The 13,462-nt window shown below is 34.9% G+C and overlaps 1 protein-coding gene across 1 annotated transcript; it reads left to right on the forward strand.

Moving 5' to 3' along the window:
- Window positions 1–6,133: 6,133 nt before the first annotated feature.
- LOC114041034 (olfactory receptor 4P4-like) lies at window positions 6,134–10,980 on the forward strand (the record flags this gene model as incomplete). Its single annotated transcript, XM_027859234.1, has 2 exons — window positions 6,134–7,046; window positions 10,958–10,980. Coding segments are annotated over exons 1-2 (936 nt in total), but the record flags the coding sequence as incomplete, so codon positions are not given.
- Window positions 10,981–13,462: the final 2,482 nt, after the last annotated feature.

Consider the following 13,462-nt stretch of genomic DNA (forward strand, 5'->3'; position numbering starts at 1 on the left):
CAAACATACAGTTGAATCCAAAATAACAACAACAGCAGCAACTTCCCTCTCAATAGGAAAACACAAGGAAAAATGGTAGAAATAATTAAGAAAATTAGAGTGAAGGGAGATTAAGGAAGGGAATAGTCTTAAGCAAAATCAACTCTAAATACGTACAAAAATACTTCTAGTTCTTTTGAGCTGGTAATCTGGAGACACGACCATAAATTGTCAAATGGATGAACAAGTGATTGTCTATAAAAATGATGGATTTCTATTGTGATATAAGAAATGATAAAAGGGAGGACAACAAAGAAACTGAGAATGATTTGTTAGAAGTGATATGTGATGCAGCAAATAGAACCATAGAACAATCTATACCATGAGAAAAATACTGTAAAGGCAATCACCTTTGAAAGACTTAGGAAATCTGATCAGTGTAATGACCCACCACGATTCCAGAGGATTACTGAGGAAATATCTTACTCACCTACTAATAATTATATACAGATGAATATATAGATATAACTATCTACTTTCAGATATATACATACTTATACATGTATATATAGAATTATGTACATATGCACATGTGTATATGTGTATCTATATCCAATTCAGAAATTTGTTTTCCTTGACTATATATTTTTGTAGATTTTTTTTCTTTTATTCTAGTTTGGGATGGAATAAGATGGGGAAAAATAGATTATTGTTGACTGAAAATATTTTTAAAAGAGAAAAGAAAAAAATAAGCTTCTAGTATTAAGTACTGTATAAGTTCTAATGTGACTAACTATAATTATTTAATCTTTTTAAAATAGTTTTTTCTCCTAAAATTGGCAACTAAAATGCCTCTAAGTCTTTGTGATAATTAAGAGAAACAATATAAAAAAGGAGTTAGAAAGTATCTTACACTGTGAAGATTTGTACTGCTAACTGAAAGAATCCTTCAATCACTGTCACCCTAAATTCTTTAAAGAGAAAAAATAGTTGCAAATGTAGCTCATTTCCAGTCATAATAAATGTTTCTTGGACAGTTTCCTCCTAATAATTATATTAATAAAGAAGGAAAATTTCACAGATCTCTCTGTGGGAGAACTTCATCAGGAGAAAGGGGAGAAATTTAGAAAAAAAAAAGGAAGAGAAGCTCAGAGAGAAAGATGGAAGAGTAGATAGGATCAGCTAGTCTTGGGAAGAGTGGGTTGGTATAAAGGGTGTCATCTGAGAAAGTAACTATCTGGCTGATTAGAAGGTCATTTGAGTATATAAGCCATATAGAAAATCCATCTCAACATAAACTATTTGTTCTTTGTATTCTACTATTCATTGTTAGATGGAGTAAATGATTTTGTAATGTAACACACACTCATTTTCTAGTACTCTTTAGCACTTCTGGTGAAATGTTTCAAGTCATTCTGCTTTCCTTTTTTTTTTTCTGTTTATGTATCTTCATCCATAAATAGTAGTCAATACCTGAGGAAGTTCTCTTCTATACCTCCTCCTCTTCAGAAATCTGTCATGTTTTTGCTTCTAAAACAGGTATGAACAGTTTTTTATCCTGGTACACAACAGGGAGCAGTTAGACTTTATTGGATGGGAGAAGGTGAGAGGTGACATGATTGGTATTGAACTTTTGACAGGTGAGTGAAAAATTTATTGTAGTGTGGAGAAGCTAGAGGCAGGAAAAAAAAAACACTATCAACTATTTTATAGGTGCTTGAGAGAAAAAAATCATTTCCTGAGAAATTATTTAAAGTTTATTCTTCACAAAACACTATTCCTATCATTGATGGGACAAAAAAAAGCCTTAGTTCCTATCCTTCAGGTCTTTACAACCTACTGGTAAATATAACACTTGGTGCTGTCTTCTCCTTAGCAGGCTTATACTAAGCCTTTATCCAGTTCTTTCTTGGTAGAGCCTATATACATATCACCAATAATCTATAGTACAAGGCATGGAATTCATTTTTTCTCTTCATTCTAAAACAATTTTCCCAAATTGACTTGATTCTTTGTACTAATGATATAATACAGCACTAAATTACAAATTCAAAGATACAGTCTCAAAATCCTTTTGAGATGATCCAGAGATTCCTAAATATAAAACCAATGACAACAACAACAGACTTGATGACTTCGAATACAAACATAACCATTGTTCATCAGTCTCCAGCCAGGCGGCTTTCGACATGTTTCTTTATTTCTCTGAGGCTCTGTTTCCTCAGCTGTAGAAGAGGGGACATTTGATTTAATGAGCTCTGAAATCTTTTCTGTTACTAATTTGTGTTCTTTCTGAATGCCCATCATAAAATGATTTTTACAATATTGAAATTTGAAGAAAATGTCCCCACTACCACCACAACCTAACTAGGGCTGTTGGGAGAACAATTTCCCAATCCCCCAATTCCCCAAGTGCTCTGAAATTAGAAATTTGCTCATTTCAGGAAAGATTGCTCTATATCGCCTCCCCCCTACAACTATTGATAAAAGTGTAGGATAGAAGGCAAATTGGAAATACCTCTGTTGCTGGTCCGACTGATATACTTATGGGCAAGAAGCAAGGGCATTTGAGGACAGTAACTGGCAAAAACACACAATTAGTTCTGAACTTGGGGTATTTGTGTTTTTTGATACCACATAGCCTTCCTTCTTAGATTGGTGGATAGATGGAAATAAATGGAGATTTTGCCTAATTGCAGAGTGCCTTGTAAAGAGCTGATGGCTAGATTGGTGGTTCAGATTGTTCAGAGTAATTTCATAGGAAATCACACCTGAAAGACATGTTGGATACTAATGAGATATGTAAGTTTTTAAACCTTTTTCTATTTGTTTCTTTCTTTTTTTCTTTTTCTTGCCCACAACAGTGAACCTTGTTATTTGATTGTAAAATGGTAAAATGATTTTCATTAATGGAATGGGAAATTATTTCTTTTTTGGGGATAGAGGGTACTCAGTCTTTAAAAAATAGTATTTAGAAATAGAATGTACCCTAGAAAATGTTTGATCCAATCCCCTCTTTTTAGATAAGGAAACTGAGACTCAAACAGATTAAATAATTTCCCCAAAGCCATGCAGGTAGTAAATAACAGAAGTAGAATTTTAATAGCAGTCTCTAAGCTCTACATAAAATGCCCCTTTCATTACATCACAATACCTTAGCAAGGTACATTCTAAGGATTACTTGGAATTGGGTAACTTCAAGTTCAAGAATTAAACTTAATGGACAGAAAAGGAGAATACTGACCAAGAAGTTAGAACACAGACTATCATTCATTCACCATATAACTTTAAAAATGTCATTTCCTTCATGTTCTACTCTCTCTTCTATAAAGTGAAGACTTTTGACAAATACAGAAATTCTTGATGTTTTGTGTCCTGGATCAATTTGGTAGTCAGGAAACCTATATATCCTTTATCAGAAACATGTATGTTACTTACATTCATAATCAAAGAAAATTATCAATGTCATTTAGGTTAGGGAAAATAAAGTTGCAATTTTTCCTATCTACAGACCACTAGTACCTTTTGGGTACTCCAAATCTATGAATTAAGGAAGGTGAACTCCACGGCATAGCAAGAATTTTAAAAACTGCAAAGTTTTCTCTGGGCATTTTTAGATCATAATTATTTTTAAGTACTTGAAATGCTGTTTCCTGGAAGAGATTGAACTTACTTTGTTGAACTCAAATGACAGAAGTAAGAGTAATGAGGAGCAGTTGCAAAGAAGCAAAGCTAAATTTTATGTTAGGAGGAAAGTCATTACTTCCTAATAAACAGAACTATATCAAAATGGAATGGATTGCTTTGGGGGAAAAATGAGTTCTTCCTCAAGCAAAGTCATGAAGTGAAAGTTAGGTGACAGTTTGTTGAAGATGTTGTAGAGAATATTTTTTTTTCATATGCAAGCTGGAGCAGATAATTAGTTGAGGGTTCCATCCAACTTTGAAATTTGGTGATTCTCCAACCCAAATTACATTTGATGATAAACATACATAATGGTTTTAAAAATGACAATCAAATTTGCCTCCTTACCTGCTGGTATATATAAAGAGACCAGAATTGTGATTTAATTAACATAGCAAACTCTTAAATAAGAATATTCTCTCAACCTATGATAATTTGTCAACTGCCTCTAATTTTAAAAGTTTCTCAGAGTCACAAAGTCAGAATGTGATGGAGGAGGGACTTCTATCCTGATGAATAATAAACACAAAATCAATAATGAATGAATGAATAAATGAATAAATAAATAAATAACTTAAAAAAAGAACACAAACATATGCAAACAGTGCTTAAAGTAGAATAAAGTGGAGTGTATTGACGTTCTGTCATTTTAGTCATGTCCAACTGTTCATCACTTCATTTGGAGTTTTCTTGGCAAAGATATTGCAGTGATTTGTCATTGCCTCCTGCAGATCATTTTACAGATGAGGAAACTGAGGCAAACAGGGTTAAATTAATTGCCCAGGGACACACAACTAGTAAGTGTCTGAGACCAGATTTGCACTCAGGAAGACAGCCTTCTGATTTCAGGACTGGCACTGTCCACAGTACAACCTAATTTCCCAGAGAAGAGTGCAGAGGAAAGACATAATTAATGTCTTGTGTAAATGATACCAAAGACTTTAGACTTAGCCCTTAACTACTACTTTTTTTGTCCTATCTTTTTTCCCTGTTTTATATTATGTTAGTTGTACCACACTTCCACTCAATGCAATATGCCAGATTTCTGACTCACAGGGAGTAACCTTGTTTGTACTATTTTACTATCTCCTACAGATTTGAGCAAAATAATAGATAAAGTTGAAAACATAAAAACCAAAGAAGCATCCAAAATAGCAATTATAATACTTAGTTGATTGGTTTTACTATTTTATTGCATGTAACTGTTGTAATAATTAATCTGCATAATGCTGAATTTGATCGGCTTCTGAAGGTAGTGAGCACCTTGTCACTGGGCATCTTTAACAGGGAGCTGGAGGAGCACTTTTCAGAAATATTATAGGAGTGACTTTTACTCGTAAAGTTTATAATCTTGATAAAGTGTCTGTCAACCCCGAGATCCTGTGGACTGAAAAAAAAATGAGTCGATATCCGTGATTCACACCTTATTTTATTTGAAACTCACAATGACCAGGTGAGGTAAGTACAGTAGCTATTATTTTCTTTCCTTTGTAGATGTGAAAACAGAGGTGTTGTCATTTTAGATCACTTTCTCATTGACCTTATGAATAAAACAAAACAAAACAAACTAATAAGGGTTAGAGGTAGTAAATCACATATATACATAAACATATACTGATATATACATGTGAGTGTGTTTGTGTGTGTGTGTAGAGACAGACAGACAGACAGACAGAGAGAGATAGATAGAGAGAAAACCCCACTTGCTAGCTTGAGCTAAGCTAAGAGCTTAGTTAATAGTTTGTTTGATTTTATTTTACTTTTTTCAACTCAATTTTACTGTATTTTTGGATCTTCATTATCTTCCTTTCATCTTCCTCCTCAATCCTCATTGAGAAAGTAAAAACATAAAATGAATTACAAACTCACATAATGAAGAAACACAATGAACAAACATGGCTTTGGCCATGTTTAAAAATTGAACAAGCAAGGAAAAAACCTCAATCTTTACTCTTAGACCATTACCTCTTTAACAGGAGATTGATATCATATATGAATGTCTTTTGTTGATTAATTTTTATGACATTTTAATATTATCCATACTCCTGAGAATTTACTTGATCTAACTCAAAACATTCTGTTTCCTGCTACATGAAGTATCCAAGAAGCAAATAAAAGGCCACTTGAGAACATAGCTAGTTCTACCTCAGTTGTGGTTTAGACTTGATGATATCAGCCATTCCTGCCAATTTTGACATTCTGTGATCCTGTGAGTTAAATGATCAGGAATCATTGCTATTTCATAAAGCTCCCAAATGCCCTGCACATGGGATATTTAAGTGATATATCAAATTACCCATTCTGTAGAATTCAATGTGGTATTCGTGAACTTTTTTTCCACAATGTAATTCACACAATACTGAGATAGCATTTCTGATGTTGCTTTATGTTTATTTTTTTTTTCAGATAAATACTGGCCATCTTCTCATGTTTTGTTTTTGTTTTGTTTTGTTTTGTTTTTTTTTTAAAGATGAACAATAAGACTAAGGTCACTGAATTTATTCTCTTGGGGCTTTCTCAGAATAACCAAGTTCAGATTCTGTGCTTTATCATTTTCTTATTTTGTTACATGGCTATTTTGATGGGAAATTTGATCATCATAATCTCCACAATGTGCAGCCAGCTACTTGAACAACCCATGTACTTTTTCCTGACTTACTTGTCCTTTATGGATATTTGCTACACCTCCACGGTGACCCCTAAACTCATCAGTGATATGCTGGCTGAAAGGAAGAGTATTTCCTATCTTAATTGTCTGATCCAGCTTTTCACTATGCACTTCTTTGGAGGGGTGGAGGTCTTCATACTCACAGGGATGGCCTATGACCGATATGTGGCCATTTGCAAACCTCTCCACTACATGGCTATCATGAGCAGGGACAGATGCAATGCATTGGTCTTGGCTGCTTGTGCTGCGGGGTTTCTGCATTCATTTGCACAGTTGCTCCTTGCTGTTCTCCTGCCTTTCTGTGGCCCCAATGAGATCGATCACTATTTCTGTGACATGTATCCACTGCTGAAACTTGCCTGCACTAATACCCACAGGTTTGATCTTTTAGTAAAAGCAAATTCAGGGACAATGGGACTGGTGGTTTTCATGGTCCTTATGGCTTCATATGGTGTGATCTTATATAACCTGCAGGCACAGTCTTCTGAGAGTTGCCAAAAAGCTCTATCCACATGTGGTTCCCATATCACTGTGGTAGTCTTGTTCTTTGGGCCTTTACTCTTCATTTATATTAGACCAGCTGCCACATTACAGGAGGATAAATATTGGGCTCTGTTTTACACAATCATTGCTCCCATGTTTAACCCCTTGATATACACTTTGAAGAATTCAGAAATGAAAAATGCCATGAAGAAAGTGTGGAACAAAAGCATATTCAAGAGAAGAAAATAAATGTTCTAAAAAGCATTGCTGGCTTTCACTATGAGCCTTGATGTAATGGCTGAATACCAACTCATTCAGCACAGGTGTATGAGAGGCTACTGTGAGGCTCACAGAAAAAAATGTGGCATGAGATGTAGTGCTTAAAGAGACCTCAGAGTTAATCAAGTCCACTACATTGATCTTACCAATGAGAAAATGAGCCAGGATTAGCTAAATGACTTTGATTAGGTCACACCACTGATTTTTTGTTAGACCAGCATTTAAATTCAAGTTTTCCAACTCACAATTCAATGGTTTTACTCTCACATTGCTAAGTGTTTCTAAATGCTGATCCATCTTGATTACAAATGATTTCATTTGCTAATGAGATTGTGTTTATGTATTGTCATTTTACCAATTTATTTAATCATGTAAAGCAAGTGAAAAAATCCAGTTACTGGAAACTTCCCTTTTGAAGTACTAAAGTTAAGGGGTAGACATATCTCAAGATGACTGGGTCTTTGTGTCACTGTGTAATAATAGCTTGCATTTATATACTAACTTAAGGCCCACAAAGCACTTTACATATGTAATCTCATTTTATTCTCACAACAGCGCTGTGAGATATAGGTGTTATTATAATTCTCATTTTACAGATGACAAATCTGTGACAGAAAGAGGTTAAGTGAATTGCCAAGGGTCACATAGCCAGCAAGTATCTGAGGTCAGATTTTAACTCTGGTCTTCTTGTCTCCAGGTTCAACATTCTATTGACTGGGCAATCTAGCCTAATATTACTATTTATGTCTTCTTGTGCTTGTCTCCCCAGCAAGAACAGAGGGAACTAGTACTAGATAATTAGACCATGTTGCCCACATTGTAGAATACTCTGATCTTTGTATAATCTATGAAATGTGTTAAATATATATATATATATGTATATGTATATGTATATTTATATACACACACACAAACATATATATATATATACAATTTATCTATCATCTATTCATATTTAACTATATCTCTCAATATCTATCTATCTACTTATCTACTGTTGAGGTATAGAGTCAAGAGGAGTTTAATGGAATTGAATGTAATATGTTGTATGTTTGGGGGAGTAGTATTATTGTGTCTACAATAGTATGACCTTTCCATGAAACTTGAATTGAGCTATAGCTTCTAATCTTCCTGTCTTTCAGTCATTAATCTCTTTCCTTAGGGTAAAGTGTGCATGAAGCAATTCCCAAATATTTAATAGTTTATTTTTCTTCTTGTAAAATGGGTTTCTTCTTAAAATGTTTTATATTCTTGATCTTTCTTGTTATTATATGGAAATGCATATATATACATGTGTTTTTCACATGGATATATGTATATGTGTGCAGGGTTATATCCATATACATATATTGCCTGCATATGAATATGTATATATATATATATATACTTATTTAAGAAGAAATATAAAAGATAGAAAACATTTTAAAATAAACCACAATTAGAATAATAACATAAATACATACTATTAACTATATGTATACATATGTGTGTATATCTATATATGTGTGAGTGCATGTATTCTTGTAACTTTTACCATTGTGGAATGTTTTCATTATCTACTATTTCTTTTTGATTGAAAAACTTTGATTTCTCAGTTTTGCTATCATGTCATCTTCAACTTGAGATGTTTTTAACTCCTCATTCTCAAGAGCAATATTCCTACAATGTGCAATGTCTTATGGATATTGCTATAAATATCAATTCTATGTCAAATAATCACAATCTTTTTTCAGTGTACTTTTGTATATAACTAAAATTTTTGTAACTTTAAATTGTGTGAACTCTATGTTCAAAGTAGATACATTTTATAATGACTTGAATAGCTCATTCATTAGTTAAACATTTATTAAAACTCACTATATGTAAGATACTCTGTTAAGCACTGGAGGACAGAAAAAATTAAAATAAAACCTGATATCCACCTTCAAAAAGGTCACATTCTTATGGCTTAAGCAACACACACATAATGCATGCATAAAATAGTGTAAATAGAACATCATTTCAGAGTGAAGGCACTAGCACTGTATAAGGGGCAGAGAAGACCTTCTATAAAAGGTTGTTTTTGAGCTTCATCTCCAAGGAAGCAGGAAGAGGTGAAACATTCCATTCATACAAGGAAATAAAAGAAAAAGTGTGAAGTCAAAAGACTGTGTGCTGTGATTAAAGAAAAAGCAACAACAAAAAAAGCTAATGAAATTGGATCATAGTATATGATAAGGAAAGCAAATTGTAAAATGTATGTAAGGGTAGGAAGGGACCATATTTTGAAAGGTTTTAACTTGATTTTACAGCTAACAGATTTTTCTTTCTGAGTGGATGTGTATGACATGAGAAGATTTATGCTTTAGGAAAACTATTTTGGTATATTAGTTAATGGGAATGGGAGAGACTTGAGGCAGGGAAATCAACTAAAAGGATATTGTGATAATTCCAAAATGAGGTGATGAGGAATCAAGGAGGCAGCAATATTCGTGGAGAGAAGGTCATCCCTGTGGGGGATGTTATGGGATAGGGGAAGGAAACCAATTTATTTATTGCCTACGAAGGTCAGGTACCATGCTAAGTACTTTATAAATATTATTTTATTTGAAAAAAACAGAAATGATGAGACTTAGTAAAAGACTGTATATATGGGATGAATATTAATGAAGAATTAAGTTTGTGAGTCTTGGTCATTGTGAGGTAACTACAAAGTTTGAAAGAGGGGGACTTGTGTGGTGAAAGATGATAGGTTATGTTTCAGGCATGTCACATTTTAGATGACTCTAATATATTCAGTTTGATATGTGTAATAGGTGATTTGAGAATAAACCTCAAGAGAAAGGTTAGGTTAGATGTTAAGCTAGAGGTTAAGTTTAGCAGATCTGAGAATGATTAGCATTGAGATGGTAATTGAATAGATGAAAGCTGATGAAGTCCAAAGGAAATATTATAAAGGGAGAAGAGAGTGCAGGGCAGATTTCTTGGAGTCATACATATTTATTGAGTATAAGCTGGAAAAAGATTTAGAAAAGAAGGCTTGGAAGGGAGTAGTCAGTCTGAAAAAGAATCATAAGTGTCTTGAAATCCAAGAAAGAAATGAATATTCAAGGAAAGAGGGTGATCAATAGGAGCAAAAACTTAAGAGGTGAAGAATGATGGGAATTCTGAAAAGGGACATTACATTTGACAACTAAGAAGTCATTGATAATTTTGAAGATAACAATTCCAGTTGAATAATTAGGTCACAAGACAATAGAGGGTTTGGTATGGTAGAGACATAGACACATTTGCCAGCAGCAGAGATAAAGAAAGATATATAATTAGTGAAAGAGTGAGAATGACAGAGGAAGCAATCTGTTAAAAAAGATTGGATGGAATTGGGTTGCTTCTATCCAGATTAAAGGACGAGACAGTGGGAGAAAGCTTCTGAGTGATATGAGAGGAGAAGGTAAATGGAAGATGGAGATCTTGTCAAATGACTTCATGTCGATGGTAGAATAGAATTGAAGCAGGACAGCTAAGTGGTAGAGTGGGAGAGAGTACTGGGCCTTCAGTTAGGAAGACTCATCTTCCTGCATTCAAATCCAGGCCCAGACACTTACTAGATGTGTGATTCTGGACAAGTCTGTTAACCATATTTGCCAGAGTTTCTTCATATGTCAAATAAAGTAAACAACAAAATAGCAAACTGATTTTCCTCTTCCGGCAGCCAAGATGGTGGAGTAAAAAGGTAGTCACTCTCACCCTCCCCATCAACCTCTGAAAACCCGGAAAATATCACCCCAGAAAAAACCCTGTAATAGCTGAACCAGAAGACCGGGAGCAGCAGTACAGTAACCCAGGCAGCTAGAGGGATTAACGGGAAAAGCCTCTCTTACCCTGGGGGAAGGGGAGCAGTATGGAACCTGGAGTCACCCAGCCAGCTAGTCAAAAGACCCACTTTAGCACATCAGGGGGATATTCTAGTGCCTTGGCATTCTGCAGCAAACAGGTCTCCCAGTGCCTCAGCAAAAATAAGGGATGCAGTACTACAAAGGGCTGCAAGCAGATAAGTATCCGGCAACATTCCTCTGAAAGGAGCTGAAGAAAGAAACCTAGAGTTGTCTGAAAGTTCCAGCCTTGTTGATTCCAGTTCAATACCAGGTAAGCTGTCAAAACCCTACAGCCTGCAACTGCCAACTAGGAGGAGATCCCAAAGACCAGGTGATCGACCAGGCAAACACCAACAGCTGGACCTCCCAGTGCCTCAGTGAGGGTAGGAAACTGGTGGAAACCAGCTCAGTAAAACACACCTCAGCATTCTACAGCAAAAAAGTCTCCCAGTGCCTCAACAGAACTAAGGGAGGCAGTACTGCAAGTGGCCCAATGCAGATAAACACTGGGCAGCACAGATCTAAAAGAAGCTAAACAAAGCTAAAGGAAAGGAAAAGCAGGCAACCTAGATTTACCTGAAAATCCCAGCCTTGCTGATTCCAGCCCAACACCAGGTAAGCTGCCAAAACCCTACAGCCTCCAATTGCCAACATAACAAGACCCAGTACACAAAGCCGGTGACCAAGACCTAGCTCCCCAACACAAGAAGCTTGGGTTAGTGCCCTCTGCTCCCCAGCAGGACAGCTTAATCTCTTTAAAGGCCAGGAAATAAAGAAACACCATGAGTAAATAGAAATGTATGATAGATTCATATCATGAGAAGAGTGAAGATCAAGACAGAAATTCTGAAGAGGACAACATTGTCATCAAAACCAGATCTGCAACATCAAACAGGAATATGAACTGGTCTGAATCCCAAAAAACCTTCTTAGAAGAGCTCAAGAAGGATTTTAAAAGTCAAAAGAGAGAGGTAGAGGAGTCCTTAAAAAGTATGGAAAAAAAGTGCATTGAAGAAAACAAGTCCCTAGAAAACACAATTGGCCAACTGGAAAAAAAAGTGCCCTGAAGAAAACAAATCCCTTAAAAATATAGTTGACCAATTGGACAAGAAAGTACAAAATCTAACAGAAGAAAACAATATGTGAAAAATTAGAATTGAACAAATAGAAACTAGTGACTCTATGAGAGAACAAGAATAAGTCAAACAGAAACAAAAAAAAATGAAAAAAAATAGATGAAAACATAAAATACCTCATGGTTAAAACAACTGACTTGGAAAATCAATCCAGGAGAGACGATTTAAAAATTATAGTCCTACCAGAAAGTCATGATGAAAAAGAAAAGAGCCTGGACAATATCCTTCTGGAAATCATAAAGGAAAACTCCCCTGTGTCCTAGAAGCAGAAGGCGAAACAACTATAGAAAGAATCCACTGCTCCCCGCCTGTAAACATTACAAAATATTTAGGAGTCCACCTCCCAAAACAAACTCAGGAACTCTATGAACACAATTACAAAACACATTTCACTCAAATACAGTCAGATCTAAATAATTGGAAAAACATCAGTTGCTCATGGGTAGGCCGAGCTAATTTAATAAAAATGACAATTCTACCTAAGCTGACTTACTTATTCAGTGCCATACCAATCAAAGTACCAAGAAATTATTTTATAGATTTAGAAAAAAATAACAACAAGATTCATTTGGAAGAACAAAAGGTCCAGAATATCAAGAGAACTAATGAAAAGAAATGCAGGGGAAGGTGGCCTAGCCATTCCAGATCATCAATCGTATTATAAAGCAGCAATCATCAAAGCTGCTTGGTACTGGCTAAGAAATAGAGTGGTGGATCAGTGGAATAGGTCAAATATGCAAGGCATAGTAGTCAATGACTATAAATAATCTATCATTTGATAAACCCAAAGACCCCATCTTCTGGGATAAGAACCCACTCTTTGAAAAAAACTGCTGGGAAAACTGGAAAAAAGTATGGCAGAAACTAAGCATAGACCAAAATCTCACACCTATACCAAAATAAAGTCAAAATGGGTACATGAATTAGATATAAAGGCTGATACTATAAGCAAACTGGTAGAGCCAGGCATAGTTTAACTGTCAGGTCTATGGAGAACAGAAGAATTCATGACCAAACAGGAGATAGAGAACATTACAAAAAGCAAAATAGATAATTTTGATTACATTAAATTGAAAAGGTTTGCAGCTAGTCTCTCTGATAATGGCCTCATTTCTAAAATACATAGAGAATTAAGTCAAATTTATATTTTGGGATATTAAGTCAAAATTTGACTTAATATCCCAATTGATAAATGATGAACGGATATGAACAGACAGTTCTCAGATGAAGAAATTAAAGCCATCTATAGTCATATGAAAAAATGCTCTAAATCACCATTGATTAAAGAAATACAAATCAAAACAACTCTGAGGTACCACAACACACCTATCGGAATGGCTAACATGACAAAACAGGAAAATGATAAATGTTGGAGAAGA

This window comes from Vombatus ursinus, unplaced genomic scaffold (genome assembly GCF_900497805.2).
Source record: "Vombatus ursinus unplaced genomic scaffold, bare-nosed wombat genome assembly UNPS02014163.1, whole genome shotgun sequence".
Classification (NCBI taxonomy): Eukaryota; Metazoa; Chordata; class Mammalia; order Diprotodontia; family Vombatidae; genus Vombatus; species Vombatus ursinus.